General features: G+C 52.2%; 1 protein-coding gene across 1 annotated transcript; it reads right to left on the bottom strand.

The window, feature by feature from the left end:
- Positions 1–6,806: 6,806 nt before the first annotated feature.
- On the bottom strand, positions 6,807–20,541 carry GDF10 (growth differentiation factor 10). The gene is made up of 3 exons (XM_032838128.1): positions 20,022–20,541; positions 9,887–10,812; positions 6,807–7,777 (listed from the first exon to the last, which is right to left on the bottom strand). Exons 1-3 carry the CDS (start codon positions 20,320–20,322, stop codon positions 7,586–7,588), a joined length of 1,419 nt encoding a protein of 472 aa, XP_032694019.1. The 5' UTR covers positions 20,323–20,541; the 3' UTR covers positions 6,807–7,585.
- Positions 20,542–23,027: the final 2,486 nt, after the last annotated feature.

Raw genomic sequence — 23,027 nt, 5'->3', positions numbered from 1 at the left:
TTGAAATCCAGGATATGAGCTCCACAATCCCCAATTTACAACCCTTTGGGCCAGGAGTGTTTTGAGATTCAAAAATGTTCGGATCTTGGAAATTTGGTATGGCATAAAAACTGTAATATTCCCAATGGGGGTGGGGTCAATACCTTATAATCAAGTACATTAACGTTTCTGCAGTGAAACAAATAAAAACACACATACCCATTCAGATCAGGTTTTGCCACAAAAGGAGTCAAAAGGAACTTCAGGTTTTCTGATAGTTTTGGGTTTGGGATCTCAAATAAAGGACTGTGGACCTGTTTACATGTGGGATCACCACATCTGGCCATGGAGGCTGCTCAGGAGCCCTGCCTGTAATGTGGGTGATGCCCCCAGAGCCGTGTACTTCTGGAATTATCTGCCCAGTGAGCTCAGGGTATCGCTACGTCCATGGGTCCTTCCTTTACTGTTTTCAACTAATGGCATCAGGCCTCTTGATCCGTATCACCAGGAAGTCTGATCCATTTCTTAAACTGTCCAAGTGCCCTACAGGTTTGTTTAGTCCAAAGAGGTAGAGGTGGGATGGTAACAGTCCAGCTTCTTAGTGCTAGAAGTGACGAGGGAGAAAGGGGTTCTAGCAGGTCCCGCCTGCTGTCATTTTCAATGACACCTAGTTTTGCTGCTGGAGATGGGTCCCACATACCTAACAGGGGCTTGAGCACAGGTGCTGGGATGCCCTGACTGGTTCAGGTTTCTTCCCAGGTCTCCATAATGTCCCCGCTTTGGGCACTGAGATAACTGATGTCTTACGCACACTCCCAGGCTTACCCTTCTTCAAAGGCAGGTATCTGGACCAAGAGAAGAAGACATCTATGGCCATATTGTGATCCCATTCTGCCCTCTCTCCAAACCTCTAGGTTCTTGTGGGGAGCCTGTGCTGCTAGCTCAGCCTCCCAGTCTCCTCAAGGTGGTGTGATTTCAGAGACCCTCTTAGGAGGGGGAGTGGGAACAGAGTTCTAGGTTTGCAGGATGAAAGGATTCTGCAGAGGGACGGCAGTGGTGGTTACAGAACAATGTCAGTGTACCCAATGCCACTGAGCTGCCGATGGTAAATTTTATGATATGTATATTTTACCACAATTAAAAAAAGAATTTTTAAAAAGTATATCACTTAGAGTTCTTTTTGTGGTAGACTGCAGAAAAGCAGAATCCAAACAGTTGTAAGCAAAGAGGATTACGGCTAACTAATGAAAGTTGCGAAGTCCAGGGAAGATTTGGCTGTAGCCCAGCCTTGTCCAGAGTACAGACCAAGTTGTAGTGGTGTTTTCTTCACGCCCAGAGCAGCCTTCCACTCTGTGGTCTTCACCCTCTGCCTCCCTGTTTTAGCGAGATGGCTGCAGCAGGTCCACACTGCATCCAGTGCGCCGGGTGGGGGTAGAGTGAGGACAAAAGTCTCTTGTCTAGGAAGTCCCCGTTAGTCTCAGTGTGGCTTCTCGGTCCTGTTTGGGTCATCTGTCCGTGCCCTAGCCAATCACAGTGAACAAGGGGAATGCAATGCTCTGATTGGCTTAGATGGGGGTGATGCTGCTGAGAGCGAGGAATGAGAATCGGATTGGGATAATCCCTGAGAGACATCTACATCTGGTCCCCGGAGGAAGCCACTACTAAAAGATGGTAAGATGGTGTCAGTATCTTCACATGCCATGAAAAATTTTCATATACCTCACTTTTAGTGACTGAATAATATCCAACAGTGTGGACCTATCCTAATGTATCCAACATTCTCCAGCCGTAGGACAATTGGGGTATTTATTACATGTTGCAAGGCACATTGTTATAGGCTAAATTTTATATTACTTTCTGGAGACAGTTCATTGTAAGAGGGATGTCCAAGTCAAAGTGTATGCAAACGACTTCAAAGCTCTTGGTAAACATCGCAAGTTGCTTTCCAGAAATGTTCTTTTACTATTCACTTCCATTAGCAGAGCCTAAGGACCCGTCTTACCACCCCTCAGAGGTAGCTTTTTCTAGTCTTTAGTAATTTGATGAAAAAATGTGTTAACTTGCCTTGCTAGCTAACAGGACCTTATTTCTCTATGTTTTGATAAGCCACTCCACAGGGTCTGGACTTAACTTTCTAGAAGGTACAGTGGTAGCTGCCCCATACCCACACCTGGTCCAGGGCTGTGCTCAGGAATCTTGTTTGGTTCCATGTTGTGTGTCCAGGGAGAGGACTGGAGTGATCCACAGAGGCCTGCGTGCTCCTAAGGAACACTGAATGCCATGAGTACAGAACCTGGCACACAGTAAACATTCAGCAAGTACTTGTTCTTGCTCTTGTCTGTATAATGTCCAATCTTTCTGTCCCTGTTTTGGTTACCCTTGGAGCGGCTCTGCCCTTCCCTTCCTCAAAGCCCCTGCCTTAGCTGTGCTTTCAGTTTAGAATGCCTCATACTCTTCCTCACTGCCCTCCACCTGGGCCAGTACCCCCTGCCTTTTAGTGCCTGCTCAGGACTGCCCTCCACTGCTTAGCCTCTGTGTTCTGAGTGACAGCACTCAGACATCTGGATTCATCTGACAACCACTGTGACAGACCCTAGGACCACTTTCTACTGTTGGCTTGAGGTGGCACATCCTTCCGGCAATTTGACATGGCCAGAGAGTGGGCCCTGTGTTCATGGTGGATCGGACAACTCCTCCGGGCAGGCCTCCATGGTCGTCTCTGCACATGTCCTTGAACACTTCTGGGTACTCCTGGCCCTGTGTAGGTCAGGCTGGCTCTGCCCTGGTGGGTGCTGACACAGCCTTGTCCCCCTATCTGTACTTGATGCCCAGACAGTTTGGCATTACTATGCTATGGTGGTATTTAACCAAAGCCCGTGTAGTACCATCCCTCCCAGGACTTGTGAATTACAAAAATAGAGTCAGCACATGCAATTGCTATGGGAGTGGTACAATTTAATGAACAAGAGAGGCGTATCTGACTCAGCTATTTATTTCAAGGACCGTTGAAGTTCATCTCTCTAACAAACAGACTTCAGCCTTCATTTATGGAGGTGGGACAAGATCTGCCTGTATTTCTGTGACACAGCTGCCTCCAAGGGGTGGAACCCCTCTGTCCCAGGAAGTATGCCATGAAGACACCTCTCTCTGTGAGCTTCTCATACTCTACATTTACCCACACATTGCCCAGCAAATGAAAACTGGACCCACCCTGAGGCTGTGAGGAGAGAGAATGAGTCGGGTTGAGCAGACCCTATGCCTCTTCCCAGCTCTGGGCCTAGCCTCTGTGAGACCCTGCTGGCATCTGGCACATGGTAAGTACTCAACCAATGTGAACAGCCTTTCCCAGGACTGTGCTCAGCTGGTCATTGCATTTTTTGGAAGAGTAGTTCTTGAAGTGTGGTTCCTGGACCTCCGACAGCAGCTCCTGAAAACTGGTTAGAAATGCAAAATATTGCCTTGGGTTGGCAACTCTAAAGGTAGGGCCCAGCAACCTAGTCAAACCTCCATCTGATTTTGATGCACATTCAAATCTACACATTGGGTTTGATAAAAGAGGAAATTGGTACGAGCCTTCCAAGAGATAAAGCATGTCAATATTGCCTACTATGGGATTGGGCACACAGTAGCAGCTAAATAATTGAACAAACAGGTGCATTCCTCTGCTCATCCCTACTCATACAGACAGGACTGCTGGCACAGACTGAGGGATTTCGGGTGGGATTAGAATGGAGAGGGAAGAAAAATATTGTAAGGCTGGAACGAGCATCATTCTCTCCGAGAGTAGAAAAGAGGAGGGAATAAAAATCTCAGGTGCATCAGTTTATCAGTGAAGGATTTTATGTTTCCAGCTTTTGGTAGAAGGAAATAACCTTGAAGAGACAGGGCTGGCAAGCTGGTCCTGCCCTGCTGGTCTTTCCCCCAGAGTCCCGTCCCGCCCTTAAATGCATTTTGCACAATGCACTATGCCCCAGCCAATCCAGCTCTTCCATCCTGGTGGAATCAACTCCATTCCTCTCCCTTGGGATCCCCCTCCTCAGACCTTCCCACCCCTACCCTAGACTTCTGCAAACTCTTCCAGTCTGGCCTGCATATGTCCTGGCCACAGAAGCATTAGCGATAGGCCACAGCACATGTGGCATTTTATGAGTGACTGAGACATACAGAGGCACCTGTTGGTGCTAAACCAAGGCTAAACACTTGGTGGCACCTGGACTCAGTTTCCCCATTTGTTAGGAAAAAAGGTTACATCAGAAGTTTTCCAAAGTCTCCCCCCCCCGCACCCCGGCTGCCTTAAAGTTTCTACCTTTCAGTTGTACTGTCTCTAACTGTCACATGAATTAAACTATGAGGTCCCACCCTTTCAGAGGTTATAAGCTTTCAGGAACAGGGCTCAGTGGCAGGCCACCACACTGCTCCCTCCAAGCTGACACCGATGAAGATGCGTGACCTCAGGGATCCATGCACATCTAGGTTGTGTGCTGGAGCCTTTTACTTTTGTGACAATGTGATACCGATATTTGGCTTTTTTTTAAAGATTTTATTTATTTATTTGACAGATAGAGATCACAAGTAGGCAGAGAGGCAGGCAGAGAGAGAGGAGGAAGCAGGCTCCCTGCTGAGCAGAGAGCCCGATGTGGGGCTCGATCCCAGGACCCTGGGACCATGACCTGAGCCAAAGGCAGAGGCTTTAACCCACTGAGCCACCCAGGCGCCCCTGATATTTGGCTTTTAAGAGGGAGAAAAAATTGTTTCATACAAACATTTCTTTCTAAACATTGCTTTACTGTAAGGTCACTCAGTGCCATTGGGAAAACCCTAATCAGCTTGTGGGGAGGGGGTCACTCTCTGGGAAGCTGGGGAGCAGCACCAGCCACACAGGCCTTATATCAGGCAGCCTTGGATGTGAAAGCCGACATTGTCCATGGTTTAGTTAAGACGTAGTTGGTGGCCCTATTATTTATCTGTCCTGGACCTGTTTTTCTGTTCCACCAATTAGGAAGTTAAGTTGCTGTGAACCTGCAAGACGCTGTATCTGAACCGTGTCGTCTTTATAAAGGTTAGCAGCCACCGAAGACACCAGTTCCTTCCAGCACACTCCAAAGTCATCACTGCTGGGGAACATCCATCCTGGCACAAGCGTGGAGCCCCTGCATGGCTGGACGCAGGGGCGATCCTCCCAGCCTGCCCCCCAGCCTTGCAAACTGGACATGAAGGTTCGCAGAAGCTGTAGGGCTTTGGAGTGACCCAGATCTCCCAGGAACGGTGAAGGCCAGAAAGCACAAGACAGAACTCTTACAGGACACCCCAGCTCCATCATGAAATAGAAGTGGAGGAGTGTATGAGAAAAAACTGAGGGGCTCAAGGAATAAGCAAGAATCTATATTGAGAAGAAGGGCCTTGGGAGCCTTATTAAGTTGCAATATTTTTACTCATTTTGCTATTAATGTATATCCTGTTCTATTCCGAAAAGGATTAGATGTGGCGAGCCAGACACTCCGTGTGCAGATCAGCTTGAGACAGCCCAGCACCCAGGGCCCGGGTCCTGTGGGCCCAGCGCAGTCCCTGCAAGAATCAGGCAGCATGTGTGCGGAGGACCACCTGATCTCTGCCTGTGGGGCTGGGTGGGGGGGTGGTTGCTGCGTGTCCAGGGCTGCTGTCCCCTCATGACCAGTTGGAATGCTTCGGAGGAGACCCTAGGCAGACTCTGCTGGGCTCTGCTGGGGGACCCGCAACCCCTCCCTCCCCCACCTACCTGTTCTGGGCTCTCCTTCCAGGGTCTGTTGCTCTGCTCTCAGCTGCAGCCACCACAGCCTTCTTCAGAGGCCCCATGGGCTTCTAGAGCTACCACGAAGAGGGCCAGAGAACTGGAAGCTTCCATCTCCCCACTGGGCGCCGCCTGGAGAAGAGGTCTGAATGTCCAGCTCCCTCGCTTCAAGGCTGGGCGAACCCTGAGTTATAATTAAGCTCCAGAGTTTCCCACAAGAGCCAGGATCTGGGATGCTTGGTTTCTTGGCCTCCTGACCAGCTTCCCCCCATCCTTGCCTATTTCTCTTGGGAGCATTTCCTCATCTATCCCTTGCCCAGACACACTCAGCTCAGGAGCCTGACTTAAGATAGATGCCATGGGATTCTTTTCTGCTCCTGTGTCCCCTCAGGGCACTGCTCATGGCTTCTCAGATTCCTCCGAGTAACACTTGGGGCTGCATCACCGTCTCAGGTCCCACCTGAAGGGCTATTATACACCTGCCCCAAGTCGGACCCAGATTCTCCTTCAGAAATGCTGGTCAGTCAGCTTTGGGCACTAGAGTTGATGTCTGCTTGGGGTGATGTCAGCTCGGGGGTAAGAAAATCATTTATGGGAAGCTGTTTTGGGATGGGGCTACTGATGGGGAAGGAGGAGCCCCTGGACCTTAGGAGATACTCCTGACTGCTTCCGATTGAATCTCTTGCTTGAACTACCCCAAGTAAGAATTCTCTACCCAGGACACCTCAGATATTCCTTTAAATGTCTTAGACATCTTTCCATTGCTCAGTGTCCCCTCTGAAACTAAGGAGGTGAGGAAGCTCTGTGGGGCTTCTGTGCCTGCCTGGGGCCCTGTCCTGCCTGGATGAGTCCAGGATGGCATCTGTGCAGCAAAGTGGGCGGGTAGGATGCTGGAAGGCATGGGGCAGCTGGTTTCCAGAGCTTAGGATAGAGACAAGAAGGTGTAGAGAGGCCTAGGGGGTCTCTGCTCCTAACCAAGGCCCAGCGGCCACCAAGATGGCATATTTGTAGGTGGGGATCTATCCATATTCTGAAATGGGTGACATTCAGTTTTTCAAGATACCACTGTACCTTCAATTTATTAGCTTTCCATAAAACACATAACATACACAATCTACAGTATAGAAAGTTTAACTTACAAAAATATAAAAATCTTGGTTATTTTTTAGTATTCCAACATATTACTGCACGTGTTATTTCAATAAACAGGTTTAAACAATGTACACTTAACCAGCCTGATTACCTCTGTGGGGAATGGTGTCCACTCCCTTCTCTTTATCTTAAAATAAAATATATATTAAGAAAAAAAACCACAATGGGTTATACGTGCATACTATATGTGTGAAAGCTTTTGTAGTGGAATTTCAAAGTTCATATCATTATTGAGGCGCTGCGTCTCAGTATCAGTATGTGGCCCAAAGTGTTTTCAACTAACTGTCTGAACAGAGGTTCATTCCTTGTGACGAGAGCAGGTGTCCTCACATTTGCAGCCTTCTTCCCTGGTTATGAGATCATGGTCACAAAAGCCAACATGGTGGCCACATTTGACTTTCGGGTCTTCAGAGCAGAGGGGATGAACCATGAGCAGCCTTCAGGCAAGGGCTAATTCCCTTCAGGGGATTCAGACTGGCATGTGGAGGGCTAAGTCATCAGCAATGAGAGACTCCAGAATGGGCCCTGGGGGACAGATCTTTCTGGAACCCGGTGAGGGTGCCTGTGAGCTCTGCCCTGTATATGCAGCTGTATCCCTCATGAAGCCCTTACCCTGGAAGGCCCTGAGGATGCTGCCCTGCTGGAAATGGGGCAGGGCGGTTTCCTTCCACCCCAGAGTGGCTGGTCTTACCGACAGGCACAGGTCTCCACAGACATGTTGGGGTATACCTTCAGAACCATGTTCCGGTTCTCATCCAGGAAGAGGACCCCAAGAGAGTTCATCTTGTCAGGAACACAGCAAGGCTCTGGGATGCCCGGGACGATGCCCACAGCCCTGACGATGCTCTGGATGGTGGCGTGGTTGGACGGGCGGACAATCTGCCAGGCAGGAAAGGAGCACAGTTACCTAGGCGCTCAGCCCTCACCCACCCGCTCTGCCACCGGCACATCCCCGATAGAGGCCACAGAAAAAGGTGTCCACCTAGAAGAAAAGGTAAGGTTCCAGGGGCACACATTTCCTCTGAAGTCAGCCACAGACTGAGTCCCAGGGAGGTGTGCCAAAGCCTCAGGCCTTCCTGCCCCTTGGGTCTCCCGGAGGGAAGTCACATCCCTACATGAATGACCACTTGGGGGCACCTGCGTATCGCACATCCCCAAGGAGCCCTTGGACGCTTCCCGTGGGAGCGTGTTCTTAGTCCTGGAGGGGAAGGCCCACAGGCATGTGTGCACCAGCACAAGGGGGCTGAAGTGCACATTTCCCAGATGGGTCTAACTGTGGGGTGTCAGCAGCTGCCCCACCTCACCACCCCATCTTGTCATAGTATCCACTCTATGGGGTGGCATTACCTTGATTTTACCTGTGAATAAGGGGAGGTTTAAAATGTCTAAGTAGAAAGGGTGCCTGGGTGGCTCAGTGGGTTAAAGCCTCTGCCTTCAGCTCAGGTCATGATCTCAGGGTCCTGGGATCGAGCCCTGCATAGGGTGCTCTGCTCAGCGGGGAGCCTGCTTCCCTTCCTCTCTCTACCTGCCTCTTTGCCTACTTGTGATCTCTGTCAAATAAATAAAATCTTTAAAAAAAAAATGTCTAAGTAGCTTGACCAAGACCCCTCAGCTAGGAAACATCCAAAAGTCATAGAAAGTTGGAAACCATGTGCCGTGCAGGCTTTCTTTCCCTCCCCGGGCAGCCTCGACACCCAGAGGAGTCGGGGGCCCAGCCACAAACACAGAGAAGGCTGTTCTCAAGCACTTCCAACAAGAGAAACAGGACCAAGTCATGGGAGTTTCAGCTCACTGCAGGCCAAAGGAAGTTTTATATGTAGCGCGTTGATGAGAAAGGCCCCTTGCGTGGAGGGGTGGGGAGGACAGCAAGGTAGGGATGTCTGAGTTGTGGGCTCTGGCCGCTGTCAGGGAAGGCGGCAGGCAGCCAGCCAGACTGATAAGGTGAGTGCCGGGTCAGCCAGCTGGAGCCTGCTCACTGCTCATCTGGCAGCTGCCCAGGCCTGTGCTAGGTTTTGCCAGCCCACACCTGCCTCTCTGTCCATCACCTCCCTTCCTCTCCCTTGCACATGCAAGAAAAGCCCCTTAATTCCCAAGCAGGTTAATGCTGCCCCATGTCTGCGGCTGGAAATCCCAGCGACTGATTTATTTACATTCAAATTGGGATTTATGCACGGACTTCCTTTCTGGAAGGGGAAAGAATGACCTGGAACTCAGCAGAGGAGCTAAGCAGGAGGAAAGTGTGCACTCCTTGGGGAGGGCCGACCTCAGCTGGCAGCCAGCCCACCCAGCTCTGGCTGTGGGGAGATGGATGGACAGAGCCGCAACCCAGCCTGCAGGGAAGGGGAGACTCTGCAAACCCAGGGCCAGCACGGTGGATGAAACAGCCGCGTGCCGTGTTGCCTGCAGACTCGTGTGCAGTGAGAGCTAGTTGCCCCCTGGGTCTCCATTCCTCTGAGGGAGGCAGGGGTGGGTGGGGGTGGGGAGGAGTCCCTAGGAAGCCACTGAGGCCAACTCTGCTGGTCATAGATCCCAATGCCCTGAGGTCCAGGCCAGGAACAGAAATGAGAGCCTTGCGGAGGAAGGGGCTTCAGAGGCCTGTCTTGCCTACGGTGTAGGGAGTGTGGGTTGGGCAGCATGTAATCAAGCTCTGTAAGGCCATTGCTATGTGGGAACACACACCTGTGGGGATGGATTCTCTGCTTTTCGAAAGAAGACATGTTCAGATTTGAAATTCAAACTGAGTAAGTCAGCCCTTTCAAAAGCCCAGCCAAACTACATCCATCTGTGGGCTGTATTCCCCTGACAGGCTGACTCCCGAGGACCTCTGCCTACCCATTCCCACCTTGAATAGAGAAGGGAGGTCTTCTAATGCCCAGTTCACAGCTGGGAAATAGGTCACAAGGCAGTGAGACTTGCCAGGAGGGGCAGAGCTTGGGAGGCACAGCCAGGCAAGAGGCTGGACGCAGCGGTGTTGCTCAGACAGCCTACCTTGGGCATGGGGAACTCGCACACCCCCGCACAGTAGTAGGCATCAAAGGATTTGGGCAGGACGATCCATTCATTCCACCCGATGTCTGCGAAGTCCACCTTCAGATACCTGCGGGAGCAGACCCTCGGCTCGGCCCACTGCTTCCTCCGGGCTTTCTGCATCGTCTTCTCGTCGAAGTCCAGCTCCCGTGAGGATGCCATGAACACATCCTGGCCCTTCTTCCTTCGGTCCTTGCGCCCTGGCCGTGGCTTCAGGGCCCTGAAAGGGCTGGGCCACAGTTCGTGCCTATGATAGTGCTGGGCGTGGGGGGCGGGCACCGGCCTCTCATCCAGCCCTGGCAGCTCATTGTCCTGGAGGGGCCCAGTGGCCTGAGTGGCCCGGCGCACGCGGGGGTCCGCCGAGCTGTTGGGGGCCGTGCCAGGCTCCGGGTCTCCAGCCTGGAAGGGGTCATATCTCTGCAGTGTCACTGCCACACTGTTGGGCTCTGAGATGGCCAGGTCATCAGCGTAGATGAGGATGTAAGGCTCATGGGGGCTTGGCCTGGACACCCCTGGGGCCTTCTCCCCAGAATCCAGCTGGGCAGAGAGGAGCAGCTCGCCATCCTGGCGGGCTGCCTTGACGATGGGGGAGATGTCCTTGGCCTGCCACAGGCCCCGTGGCGGGGGTGCCAGGGCCATGGCCCCGCGAAGCAGCCCCTGTGTGGCCGTGTTCCGAGAGAGACTGCGGAAGACCAGGTGCTGGCCTGTGGGCAGGCCCGGGGGCAGGAGGCGGCATGACACGTTCTTGGCCCGCTGCTTGCAGGGTACCTCTCGTGCCCGGGGCCACCGAGGTTCCGAGTAGAAATGGAATGTGGCTGAAAGGATCATTTCTGATTCCTGCAAGGAAGTCAGGTTGAAGAAATACACAGCCTTCTGGTCGACCATTTCTGTGAGGGCAGGATAGACCACAACAGGTTAGGTTCCTTCTTAGATAGGTCCGTCCCAGTGTTCACGGGGTCTCCCACCTAGGACTGGGATGGAGGAAGTGTGTCCATTTAGGGAGCCCCTCCAGGCCAGCCAGGCCTTCCTATCTCAGGTCATCCTCACAGTAAACTGAGGAGGGCGCCCTTACTGATCCTCAAGGAACAGATGAGGAATTGAGGTCAGAGGGGTTGGGGTTTATTACTATCCCATTATAAAAAGGAAAAGGTAGCAGATGGGGGGTGGGGGTGCTCAGACACCTCTGTGTGTCCTCTTCCCGCACTCCAGCGCCCTCAACACACAAATGCACAAATGCCACTGATGCCTCTGGGGAGGAGAGAAGGTGGCGTCAGGTTTTCGGGGTACTTTGAGCCAGGTGCAAGCCCTGTGAGAGCGCCCCCTCACCCACCGTATGTACCCAGCCCTCTAGTTCACAAATATTAAATGCGGTCATTCTTCCAAAAGAGGTGAGTGAGGCTGAGCACCCCTGACTCCCCCATGTGTCGAGTGCCTTCTGAGGGAAACTGGACTTGAGGGCGCAGTGGTCTGGGCTTTTGCTACGTGGTCTGCCCAAGGGCTTGTCAAGCTTGTTTGACAAAGGAAGAGCAATTTCAGGGTTGCACAAGGCCACTCGACAAAGTCTACAAAGACCAGCTTTGCTCTCGAAAGGCCCGTATCATGAGAAGGCCTGGCATTCCTCAAACATCCAGTCTGCAGCTTGAGAAAGCTCCAGGTCCGACATCCCTGGGGCTGTCAAACACCTTTTCCTTCTAGCCTGGTTCTCCCAGGTGTACCCCAGGGCCAGGAGGCACAGCACCCTCATCTGTGGCCCCAGAAAGCTGTGCCGAGCCCCAGCTGCATGAGTTCTCTGAATGGCCATGTCCTCTGGAGGGTTCGGGTAGGAGGGAGGAGTTGTTCCCAGGCCTCGCTGTGATCCTGCAGGCGGGCAGGAGACCAGAGCTGCCAGGGTAGCTGCCTCCCCCACTGCTCTACTTCCTGCTGCCAGGTGTCTGTCCGCAGGTACAGACTGCTGGGTAAAGCTGCCCCATGTACAGAGCTCCGAAGCACAGGACTGTGTATGTGTGCAGGGACGCCGGCCTCAAAGGGCCTGGTTCCCGGACACCTGCACCCACAGAATCAGCTGAGATTTGTTTTTTGTTTTGGGGTTTGTTTGTTTTTTTAATCAAAATCTTCCTTTTAAGGTTGTTTCCTTCTATTGCGATTAGCAACTGTCATGTACTCTTGAGGGACCATGAAAGAGAGGAAGGAAGGAAATAGCATATCCACGGAGGACCTGATAAATGTTAGTCAAGATTCAGATGACACTCTAAAGACCCTGCCTAACCTGACCCTCGGAGCAAACCCACGGGACAAGAGTGGCAGCCCCTCACCGTGCTCCACACATAAGGAGCAGCGCAGGGCCTTGACGGCCGATTAAATTTGGCCTTTCCAGACGCTGCAACCTTCGGTGTCTCGGGCTCCAAATCTGCGCTTTCCCCAACATTCTGCTCTCTGCCTTGCTCCCCTGGAGATGCTGATTCAGAGGGTCTGGGACAATGGGGCCAAGGGATTTGTGTTTTAGCCAGCATCCCAGAGGACTCTAACCATCAGGAAAGGTCATGTATCTAGGGTTGATGTGTGGGTGGGGTGAAAAGTCACTAAGAGTGCAACCCCCTCATCCTCCAAGCTAGACAGGGTCCTAGGAACCAGGTCTCTAGGCCACATCAGGACTACACCAAGTTCATCTGCCTCAGATGGATAGTGGGATCTCTGTGTCACATGATTGTTTGTGGGATTAAATAAATAGCATAGATAGTATGCTGGGCACCAAGGAGGAGCCCCTAAGTATGGTTCCCTGCCACTTTCATCTAAAGGACCAAGGCTGGCAGAGCAAGCAAGCTCTCCCTCCACCAACTTGGTATCCCTCCAGTGATCCAAATTATCTGAGTTGTAACCCAGCTAACAAGGCAGATAAAGTGTTTTTTGTCTTTCATCTAGTTGAAGTCTATTGTCTGCTACAGATTCCTTGCTAGGAAATGCGTTGGGAGGCTCTAGGACAGACATTTTGGACACTTTCCGAAGAGCTGGCCCATTGCAGCAGGCGGCAAGCATCTCTGGCCTGGGAACTTCCAGCCTTTGGTGAGGAAGGGCACAGCAGACTGGGGCAACAGGGATCAGCCTCCACAGTGGAAAGGCAGCTCAGCCACCCTCCCAGTGATGAGTTAACGGACTGGAAGGTCTATGAAGAAGGTCGACTGTGACCACCATACCAGGAACAGCAGCTTTGGCCTGAGGCAGGTGTAGCCCAAGGACGGTGCTGGGAGGCCTGCCCCTGAGGAGCAAGAAGTGCCTGAAGGGGGACTGGCCTTCCCTGAAGGTCATTCCTGAACAGGATGTGGGGGAGGGGCAGCAGATACAGCTCCTTTTCAGCCAGAAAACCATGGAGAGTGTGCTCTGAGACTGATGGGGGAGGGACGTTTGAGGTCACCCAGCCTGATCAATCCTACTCAGGACAGGAGTCCTTCTCCTGTGTGGCTTGAACACCTTTTGCCATAGGGAGCTTGTCCCTCATGAGGCAGCATGCTGCCTGGAGACCCTCTCTGTGGGAAGGAGGAGGAGACGGGTCATGTCCATTCCCCAGCATGTGAAGGGCCAGAGACTGGCTCTGCTTTCTGTGTCTGCATGCCCGCCATGCAGGGGTCTCTGGGCTGTGACGAGAGAAGAGGAACCTACATGAAGTCTCCAGCTTGCATAAGCCCAAGCCTCAAAGGAGAAGCCCCTAAGAGCTGTCCCTATTTCCTGTGAAGTGTGCTGGTGCCATGTCCCATGGTCAGCAAGAAAAGGTCCTCCCTTCCCCTCCCTCCCTTCTGTCCTTTTCCTTCTCTTTTTCTTCCTTCTCTCTCAGCCTCCCTCCCTTTCTCGCTAAACATTTAGGAAACTCCTACTTTGGGTTCAGTGTTGCACAGACTGGGGTCCTGGAAAAGTTGACCACAGGGGCTCAGCCCAAGGATGAGACGGATGGGCCATCGTGATGATGCCCTTCTACTGTCGTGTCACAGCTTTACAGAGCACTATCCAAGTGAGGTCCCAGGAATGCTGGATGCATTCACTCCCAGGCCACTGCCCTGCTCACAGTCCTCCGTTGCCCTGAAAGCAAAATGGAACCCCTTGCCTAGGCCCTGCTTGACCTGGCCTTCCTCCTTCCCCACCCCCATCTCTGCCTCAGTCACTCTGGCTCCTGGTCCCTCCAACAGAAAGCTTCCCCACTAGGGGCTCTGCCTAGGTTGCTCCTTCTGCCATCGTCCCACCCATCCTCCTCCGGGGCCACTACCTCGCCTTCAGCTCTCCACTCAAAGGGCATTTCTATTAAAGGGCACCCTTGGCTCCTGTGGCCCGAAGAGAAACCCATCACTGTGTTCCCTGCTTCATTTGTCTTCATGTCACTTCTCAGCATCCTGATACGTATCTCTTTGTTGTTATTTCTCTTCCCCCGTGGAACACAAACTCCAAGGGAGTGGAGCTTTGCCAGCTCTGTGCGCGGCTGCATCCCCAGATCCTAGCCCCAAGACTGAGTGAGTGAGAGGCCGTGCCCACAAGTGAGTGGTGAATGGCGGGGAAGCATGGAGACTTTGCTAGATCTGCTTCAGTTAACAAAGGGGAATCCCTGGCCTGCTGCCCTCAGGCTCAGCAAACGCGTTCTGAAAGAAGTCCAGAAAACCTCATTCTATGGGAAGATGGAGCTAATGGTACAAAATCAACTGGAGACATTGGGCAGCAGGATCTTTGTCCAGTGACTTCCGCTTAAGCCTCAGTTTTCTTGTCTTTAAAATGGGAATAATATCGTTTACCAGTTATAGAGGTCCAAGTGTGTATGCATGCTTGATTCCCCATTTTCACTAAGAGGAGAGCAGCTGGGTCATTCATTCTCTGGAAAAACATGGAGCTTCAGGAAGGATATCTAACTTGCTGAAAGTCACCCAGCTGCAAAGGGGCAGGCCAGGGCGTGTCTGATCCCAAGGCCATGCTCCCCTGTTTACTCGGGTCGAAATGGTGATCTACCTAACAGTGAATGTAACAAAGACCAGGTGTTGTGAAGTACAAAACATTTTGCAAACACAAGTCATTATGTGGATGTTTTGGAGTTCTAACTCTCTGAGAAAGAAAGGACTAACTTTATTTAGATGAGCTATTCTCTCTTTGGACTTTTAGAAATCCTAGAATCCTAACTGGGCCCACTCTGTGGGCATGCAGTCTTCTTCCTAAGAGTAGCAGGGAATCTGAGGTGGGAAGAGGTGGCTCCAATCCATGGGGCGCTCCAGGCACCCTCCTGGCAAACCTTCAGGCCAAGAGTACTCTCCGTCTGCTCTGTCTTACAGGAATAGAATCTAAGCCACGTGGAGATTTGTCCCTTCATCCACTGTCCTGGAAACAGCCATCAGGATGACCAGAGTGGGAATGTGGGGCTAAAGATTCAATCACCAATGGAAGCTGGAAGAAGGGAACCATGGGTCACCAGGGGTGCTGCACAGAAGGGAAGAGAATGACAAAGTATCAAGTGTCTATTTTCAGGCAGGCCTCAGAGGAAATCCTGCTTACATCACTTACTAGCTGCGGAGCCTTAGGCAAATCATGGAGCCTCTCTGGGTCTCAGTTTCCACATCTGTAAACTGGGCAGAGGGTTTGTAGGCACTTCCTAAAGTTGTAAGATCATCTTTGCTGAGCTCACACCATGGTGCCTGGTGCCCAACACATGCTCAGAGCATACTGGTCATGTGGTGTCACCAGCTGCTACTGCTCTCAAGGCACCACGTCCTTGCTCCCTGTCCTCATGCCCAGTGGGAGGCATTGCCACCGTCCACCCCTCCAGCAGGAGCTAGAGTCCCATGGGCTCTCCCTTCTTGCATCTAACCAATCCCAGCTCCTGCTGGCTTGGCGTCCTATTTCACCACAACTATCCTGAACTCTGTGTCCCTCCACCACTGTCTTCACCCGTGGCCCTACCTCCACTGCCACTGCAACCCCAGATCCCTGTCACCACTCATGTCACCCACATGCTTCACAAGGAAATCATCTATTATAGATGAAGAGTCAGCCTCCTTACTACACAAAAAACCCTCTACTTGTCAGTAAGAAAAAGTCAAGACCACAGGAGGAAGCCATTTCCATAGGAATAATTACAATGGCTGAAAGGCATGAAAAACAGTTCAGGATGACCAGTAATGGAAAAAAAGAAGTGACTTTAAATGAGGATATAGCGGGATGCCTGGGTGGCTCAGTTGGTTAAGCATCAGCCTTGGGCTCAGGTCATGATCCCAGCGTTCTGGGATCAAGTCCCGCATCGGGTTCCCTGCTCAGCGGGAAGCCTGCCGCTCTCCCTTGTTTGTGCGGTTTCGCTCTCTCTCTGACAAATAAGTAAGTAAAATCTTTAAAAAAAAATAAGTAAATTAGGATATAGCAAGTTTTACCTACATGTTAAAGATACAATCCTACTAAGGTAAAATAAGATGCATATATAATATGTAATGTATAGAATATGATAATATATTTATGTCACATATAATATTTATTATTTATATTCCACTAAACTATTAACTCTGGTCATATTTGGGTTTGTGATTAGGAATGACTTCTTTTCTTTACGGTGATTTTCTATGGTTTCCAGGTAAGTGTGAATTGATTTCATACTCTTCTCTTACCACCTCCTGCATCTCTCTTTCCCTCTTTCTCTCCCCTTCCTCTTCCCCTTCCCTGCCCTTCTTCCCCCACCACTGTTTCCACACCGTACACCGTCCCACTGCTGCAGCCAAACTCAGGCCCATCAAGACTCTTAATGGCCTGTTTGGGCCTGCTGGTCCACCTCCAGCTCCTGCTTCTCTGCTCTCACTGTTTCTTCACGGAAACGGAATAACTCACGGTCCCCAGCACACGGTAGGCTGCTTCACTTCTACACCCGGCCAAGCACCACCTGCCCTTCAGAGTCTATCTGGAGCCCTACATGCTCCGCGAAGGCTTTGCTGGCCCCTCCCCGCCAGCCCTCCCCCTGCTGGGTCAGTGTCCTCCCTTGGCTCCCAAGCAGACCGACAGCCCCTCCCCATGGCATTGTGTCCCCTGTTCTGCTGCCCATACTCTCCCGCTTACTTCTGACTTCCCCCCAGCTCGTGCACTTTTCTGGACAAGGCCAAGGGTTTGTGCATCTTTGTGTCCTCTAAGCTCACAGCACCTGCCACATAATGAGATGCTCAGGAAATACTTAGGGAACTGAACAAACGTGACATTTGGCATTGTGGGTAGATAGGTATGTGTTATTATTCTCATTTAAAAATGAAGCTATCAAGCTCAGAGAGGTTAAGTAAATTGCCCAATTTCACACAGGTCAGTGGAAAAGCTTAGCGTTAAACACAGTTGTTTAGGACAGGGGGGAAGGTCTAACCTTAAGCCTTAGGGTCAGGCTCCGAAGCGCTCTCCACTGCTGTAGGCTTAATAAGGAACAAGACACATTTTAGGGAGCAATGGAAGGGAGGGAGGAAGGGGTGGCTAAGGTAATAGTAATAGCATCTAATAAATTACTGAACCCACACCCAAGGCACTGTCTTAAGCACTTGACATACCTCAGTTCATTTTAAAAACCCTATAAGGAAGGAGCACTGCTAGCCCCATTTTAGAAGTGAAAAAGCACAAAACACAAAACACAAAGAACAACTGAGTCATGGCCAAGTTTAGCCCCTTGCCCTAGTCACAGACTCAACATCTGGAGCTCCACAGTCCAGCTCACAGCCCAGCTCATGGCCAGCACTCTGAACTTGAGCCATGCTGCCTGGTGGCCGGCGAGCGACTGGCTCCATTGCCTCCAGGGCCTCAGGGCCTACCGCACCAAGGCTGCAGAGGCCACTGTCATGCCACAGGATGGTGCTGGAATGTTTCAGGACCGGAGCTAAAGCCCCCCCCCCCCCATTGGTGCCTCATCCAGAAGATGAGGGGTCCCTGCCCAGGCTCACTGTTCCTCACAGCCCCCGGGGAGTGGCTCACAAAGCAGGCATCTCTGAGGGGGGCAGGGTGTGAACCACTTGATAATGTGAATCAAGGGAGGAGGTGAGGAACCAAACTGCCTGCGTCTATGCTGTAAGGCACAAATCCCCCTCATCTTACTGACCCTTCCCCTCTGCGCTGTGTGCACAGAAACCCACCCTCAGAGAGAGAAAGCTGGTAGAGCTGGGACTTGTACCCATGGCTGTCAGATGGTTCCAGATAAGCATGCTGGATTTGTCAGACAGTCGCAGACTGGTCCACAATATTCCTAATCTCCCAGAGAATAGTCTGCTGTACCCTCTGTGTCCTAAGTCCTGGGCTGAGTTCTGATGGAGGTGGGAAGAGGAGGCTAGCAGCAGGAATGGCACTGGCTTGGCACATGGGAGATGCCAGCCCCTGCTGCTGTGAATGACCCCCTAGCCCAGCCTCAGTTTTCTTATCTGTAAAATGGGAGGGTTGGATGTCAAGCACTGTCCTCAGGTCCTTTTCAGGGTTAACGTCTATGTGTCAGTGTTACTTGTGTTACCCCTGTTCTGTGCAAGCAGAAAGACAAGATCGAGCACCTCCATGTGGGGGCGGGGGGCGGGGGCTGCAGCAGTGAATGTGCTCGATGCACATGCTCACCCTGTCGCAGGACGGACCTCGCTGACCTTGCTTTCCTCAGCTACAAGGCTCTGAGGACTGAGTAACGGATGCAAGGTCAGGTGGACACCTATATGAACACAAATGCTTTGCAATTCCACGGGGACAACATGCACGGACACCTAATGGGCCAGTGCTAGGCTCTGGGCAACCCCACAGGAAAGACACTGGCATGACTTGCCTATTTTGTTGATGAGTACAGTAAAGTCCACAGAGGTTTAATGATTTTCCCAAGGTCATGTTCATGCTAGATGATTCTTGAGTGGCTTAATTTAATAACGATGCTCTGGAAACGGACCCCATGTGATGAAGAAAAAGTACCAGGGAGGATGGAGTCCAGGAACCATACCCAGTGGTCTGCTCAGTGGAGGATGGGGGCACAGGCCTCTTTGTGGCAGGTATTCCCCAGCACACCATCATGCAAGGCCAAGCTTCCCAGGCAACAGGTGTCACCTTGAGTCCCACAACCAGAGTCGAGAGCTGGCCGACCTGATCCCAGACTGGCCCCAATGTTGGGCTTGCTCCTCTCCACCTCAGGAGGGATCGGTCCCTAGAGACAAAGAGTTTTTTTTTCTCCCGATGAGTGGCCTTTTCCCTCACAAGGGCTGCTGCGGACCCCTACCCACACTTTCTGGAATGGCTTTCTGTGACCATGGGTGGTCTCTATGGTAACCAGGGTTTTCCAGCCACCCTTGCCATCGGGCTGCACCTCCTCTCTGCTTGCCCAGGGCCCCGCAGGCGTAGGCCAGCTGGGCTGGCAGACGACTGAGGCCGCAGGCTGGAAGTGCTCTCGGAGCAGGGCAGGGAGGACTCTGTAAGTGACCTCTGTCCAGCTCCATCCAAGGTGTGAGGACAGGGGAAAGGATCTGCCCAGGTGGAGCAAGGGTGGGAGGAGAGTGCAGCCCTCCCACTCCCCAAGCTTCTGGACCCTTCCTCAACCCCGCGTGGTCTGAACATTTCATGTTAGTGTCTTGCAGGCCGCAATGTGTATACCCAAGACCAGACCCCAGGGCCCTTCTCCATTCACTCTGTTTGCCCAGCCCAGAATCTATTAAGTGCCCCCAGCTAGAGCTGCACGCTCCCTGCCTGAGCCCAGGTCAGGCACTTTCATGCCAGCTGCCTTATGCCCACCTGACTGGTCCCACTCTGTGCCCTTCTCACGAGCCAAGTGCCAGTACAGCTGAGCCCTATGAGCTTCCCCAGCCCAGAACCATCTCCACACTGTGCTTAAAGCCTTGTCTATGAGGTATTCTACACCAGCAAGGGGGACATCCTCCCAGTCTTGGCAGCACCCTAGGGGCAGGAACTCTGTGTCACTGCCACTCTGATGTCCCCACTGGAGGCTCAGGGCCTGACACAGAGTGCTTGGTGAATGAGGAATGAATGAAGAATGAATGAATGAATCTATGAAAAGAAGGAAGAGAAGTGGGTGTAGTGGTGGGGAAGATGTACAAGTGAGGAAGGGGGAGAAGGAGAGGAGGGGGTGTCTGGGACCCCCTCTACTTACCTAGCCGGGACCGGAAGCTTCGAACCGTGTTGCCCCCTCCCGGCTTCGCGCCCCTCCGACTGTATTTCTCATAAAGCCGGAGCATGTGGACAGCGACCATGTCTTGGGCGCCAGGGCCCAGAGTGGTGGCGGCGTCCCCCGGGGACCGCCAGGGGTCCTTGACTCCAGCCTGGCCATCAGCGGCTGCAGGCGGGGCGGACCAGGCTGGTGCCTGGTGGCTGCATCCCGCGTCCCGGAGCAGCAGCAGAAGCAGAGGCAGCAGCAGCAGCAGTTGGGTCGTCTGAGCAGGGCCACGGGCCATGGTGGGTGGCGGCGGCGAAGGGTCGAAGCCGGGGAGGAAGAGAGAACGTGCGGGCGCACGGGAGGCTGCGGACCGACCCTGTGGCGAGAGGGCGCGAGGGGCGCTGGGTGCAGAGATCCGCGCGGGGCGCGGAGTGGAGCAGGGTGGGAGCCGAGCGCTCAGGTCTGTCCGAGCCGCGCGAGCCCCGGGCCAGCGGTCACAGCCGTCTGGAGCCCCGTGGAGCCGAGCCAAGCTCGAGCCGACGCGACGCCCCTGCGGACTACCGCCGCGAAACTTTGCAGCCCACAGCGCGCCCGGCTCGGCGGGTTCGAGGGGCGGGGCGGGGCGGGGCGGCCGGCGGCGCCCTCAGGGGGACCGGCTGTGCGCCCCAGACCACGCGGGGCCTCCGCCGACAAGGTAGTCCCTGGGCCGGCTGCGGTGTGCGTGCGCCCGTGTGTGGCGGCGTGCGCGCGCAGGGGTGTGCGCCCGAGTGTGCGCCTAGGAGTGTGGGGGGCGTGGGCGTGGGCGAGCGCGCTCCCCGCTCCCCTGCGAAGAGACAGAGACCCAGGACCCGGCCGGCTCCTGTGTGTTGGCGCCGCAGCCTGGGCAGGGTTGCGCGGGGGCTGGGGCGGCCTTGGGAGGGGGTCCCGCCTGCCGGGTTGCCCCTGTAATGGCATGTGATGACTATGTGGTTGCAAGATGACAGGTCCCCCGTGAGGACCCGAAAGGGGATGTGTGTGCCCCCGGCTGGCTCTGAGCAGGGTATCCAAAATGCAAGAGTGAGGGGAACACGGACCCTCTCTGGGCAGCCTCTGAAAAGAGAAATCCTAACCCCAAAATTCAGCCAACCCAGGACAAATGGAAGAAGATCCACATTAAAATTCGGAATTAGTCCATTAACTGACTCTGGTTTTAGCAACAATGATTCCAGTTGCTGAAGAAGCACATCAAAGGTCTTTATTAATCTTTGGACATGTAGTCATCAGGATTGTCCTGGAAAAGGACGTGGTTTTTCAAATTGCCTTTCAAAACGTTTCCATAGCGTCAGGATAGGAGAAGAGAAAGCAGTAGCTTTTCCAAGGTTTCACAATAAAGTGAGGGTACAGTGAATCCCTGCCCCACATCTCCTCCTCTTAGCCCTGGGGCAGGAGGTCCTGAACTTCATCATGCTTTCATTGCGGTTTCTTGTCCATGGATAGAATTTCAGGGGGCCTGCGAACTTGGATGGGGAAAATTTACATTTTTATTTTCAATAACCTGTAACTGAAACTTAGCATTTCCTAATATTAGAAATGCAAGCAACCAACCACAATGGTATTAACTATGTCTGTGACTTCCATGAATTAATAAAAAGGCAGATATATTGCTATGTTGTAAAGTTATTTTTCATAATATTTGGGTAAGTATACTTTAATGTAATTGGCTTCCTTGGTAATATTGTATATTAAAAACGTTCTTTTGAAAAGGGGTCCACAGGTTTAATCAGACTGAGAAAGGGATCCAAGGGCCACACAAAATATTTACAAATTCTTGTGAGGGAAGGAAAGGACCTCTTCAAACCCATGTTCTTTCAGAACTATCTAGGATACTGCCTATGCTACATTTCAAAGGACTGTTTGCAAACTTGTGAACACCCTGTTCCCTTTACTTGGTAACTTTGGGCTCTGTGAGCCAGAATCGTTACTTTTCTTGGAGGGCTCACAATGCAATAATTGAAAAATTGCTGGAAAAAGCTTCTGTTGGTGTGTGAAATACAACCTATTTGTAATTCTTTTTAAATCTTGCAGTGTCCAATTAGAGGCTATCCTATTGAAAGCCTCTGAACCTCAAGCCTGTAGCTTTTGGAAAACTATAGAGAAGCATTTTATTTATTTTGATAATTATCTCACATGGCATTAAACTTCCCGTCAATGTAGCTCCCGTTTGTTCTGTGAAACAGCTTTCCAAAACTGCTTGCCTGGAGGTGAGATGATCAGAGTCACAGTCTTAGACCTGATCAATCTGTCCTTACAAATGATCTGCACCGACTTTCAGTTCTCCCTTTCCCCCATCCCCACCCCCACCCCCCTCCTTCTCCGTGTGCCCCTCACTTCCCCTCTCCCCTCCTCTCCCGTTCTCCCCCAGAATGCCTCTGACCTGTACCGGCTGGGGGTAACCTCTGCTCATGGGTAGTTTTGTCTCTGCTGGGGCCATACACAATCGAGGCCTGTGAAAAGGAGGGTTAGTCTGCAGGAGGCCGGGACAAGCTGGGCTATTCGGGATCTGTGTCCATTAAAGCCTTCTTGCGCTCCTTAACTCATTCCCCCTCCATTCAAGCTAGCCTGAGGGTCAGGCTTTAGCCAGCCCTAAAACCTGTAGGGTACAGATACTCTGAATTGTTAGGAAAGAATTAAGGCATCAGCCAGGGACGGCTAATATTTCTTGCCTCATTTTATTGCTGAACAGCGGGACTGTAAAGTCTTGAACACTGGAGCACTATGGCTCCCTTTCATGTAGCCGAGATGATGGGATAAAAATGTGTTTGGTGAAGCAATTCAGATTACCACTGGGTCACATCCTCGCTGGCTCTCAGCACGGCCTGCAAACAGCATCACTGAGACAAGAAACAATCGCTGTGCAATTCAGCTCATGCAGAACAGGGTTTCTAGCGTGGAAATGAGGCTAATTGTGGAGTTGCCAATGAGAATGTTTTGTTTTTAATAGCTCAGGCTGTAGCTCAAAATAAG

The sequence above is a fragment of the Lontra canadensis genome, unplaced genomic scaffold (assembly GCF_010015895.1).
Source record: "Lontra canadensis isolate GAN:19392208 unplaced genomic scaffold, GSC_riverotter_1.0 scaffold3, whole genome shotgun sequence".
In the NCBI taxonomy this organism is placed as follows: Eukaryota; Metazoa; Chordata; class Mammalia; order Carnivora; family Mustelidae; genus Lontra; species Lontra canadensis.
The sequence above is the reverse complement of the archived record's forward strand: the minus strand, read 5'-3'. Positions and strand labels throughout refer to the sequence as shown.

Bases quoted from the DNA above. Each gene is read 5' to 3' on its own strand.
- GDF10 (XM_032838128.1), bottom strand. From the start codon at position 20,322: ATGGCCCGTGGCCCTGCTCAGACGACCCAACTGCTGCTGCTGCTGCCT. The intron at 10,813-20,021 runs GTAAGTAGAGGG...CTGCCCTCACAG, and splicing joins AAGCTTCCGGTCCCGGCTAG to AAATGGTCGACCAGAAGGCT. The intron at 7,778-9,886 runs GTAGGCTGTCTG...CCTGCCTGGCAG, and splicing joins GCGAGTTCCCCATGCCCAAG to ATTGTCCGCCCGTCCAACCA.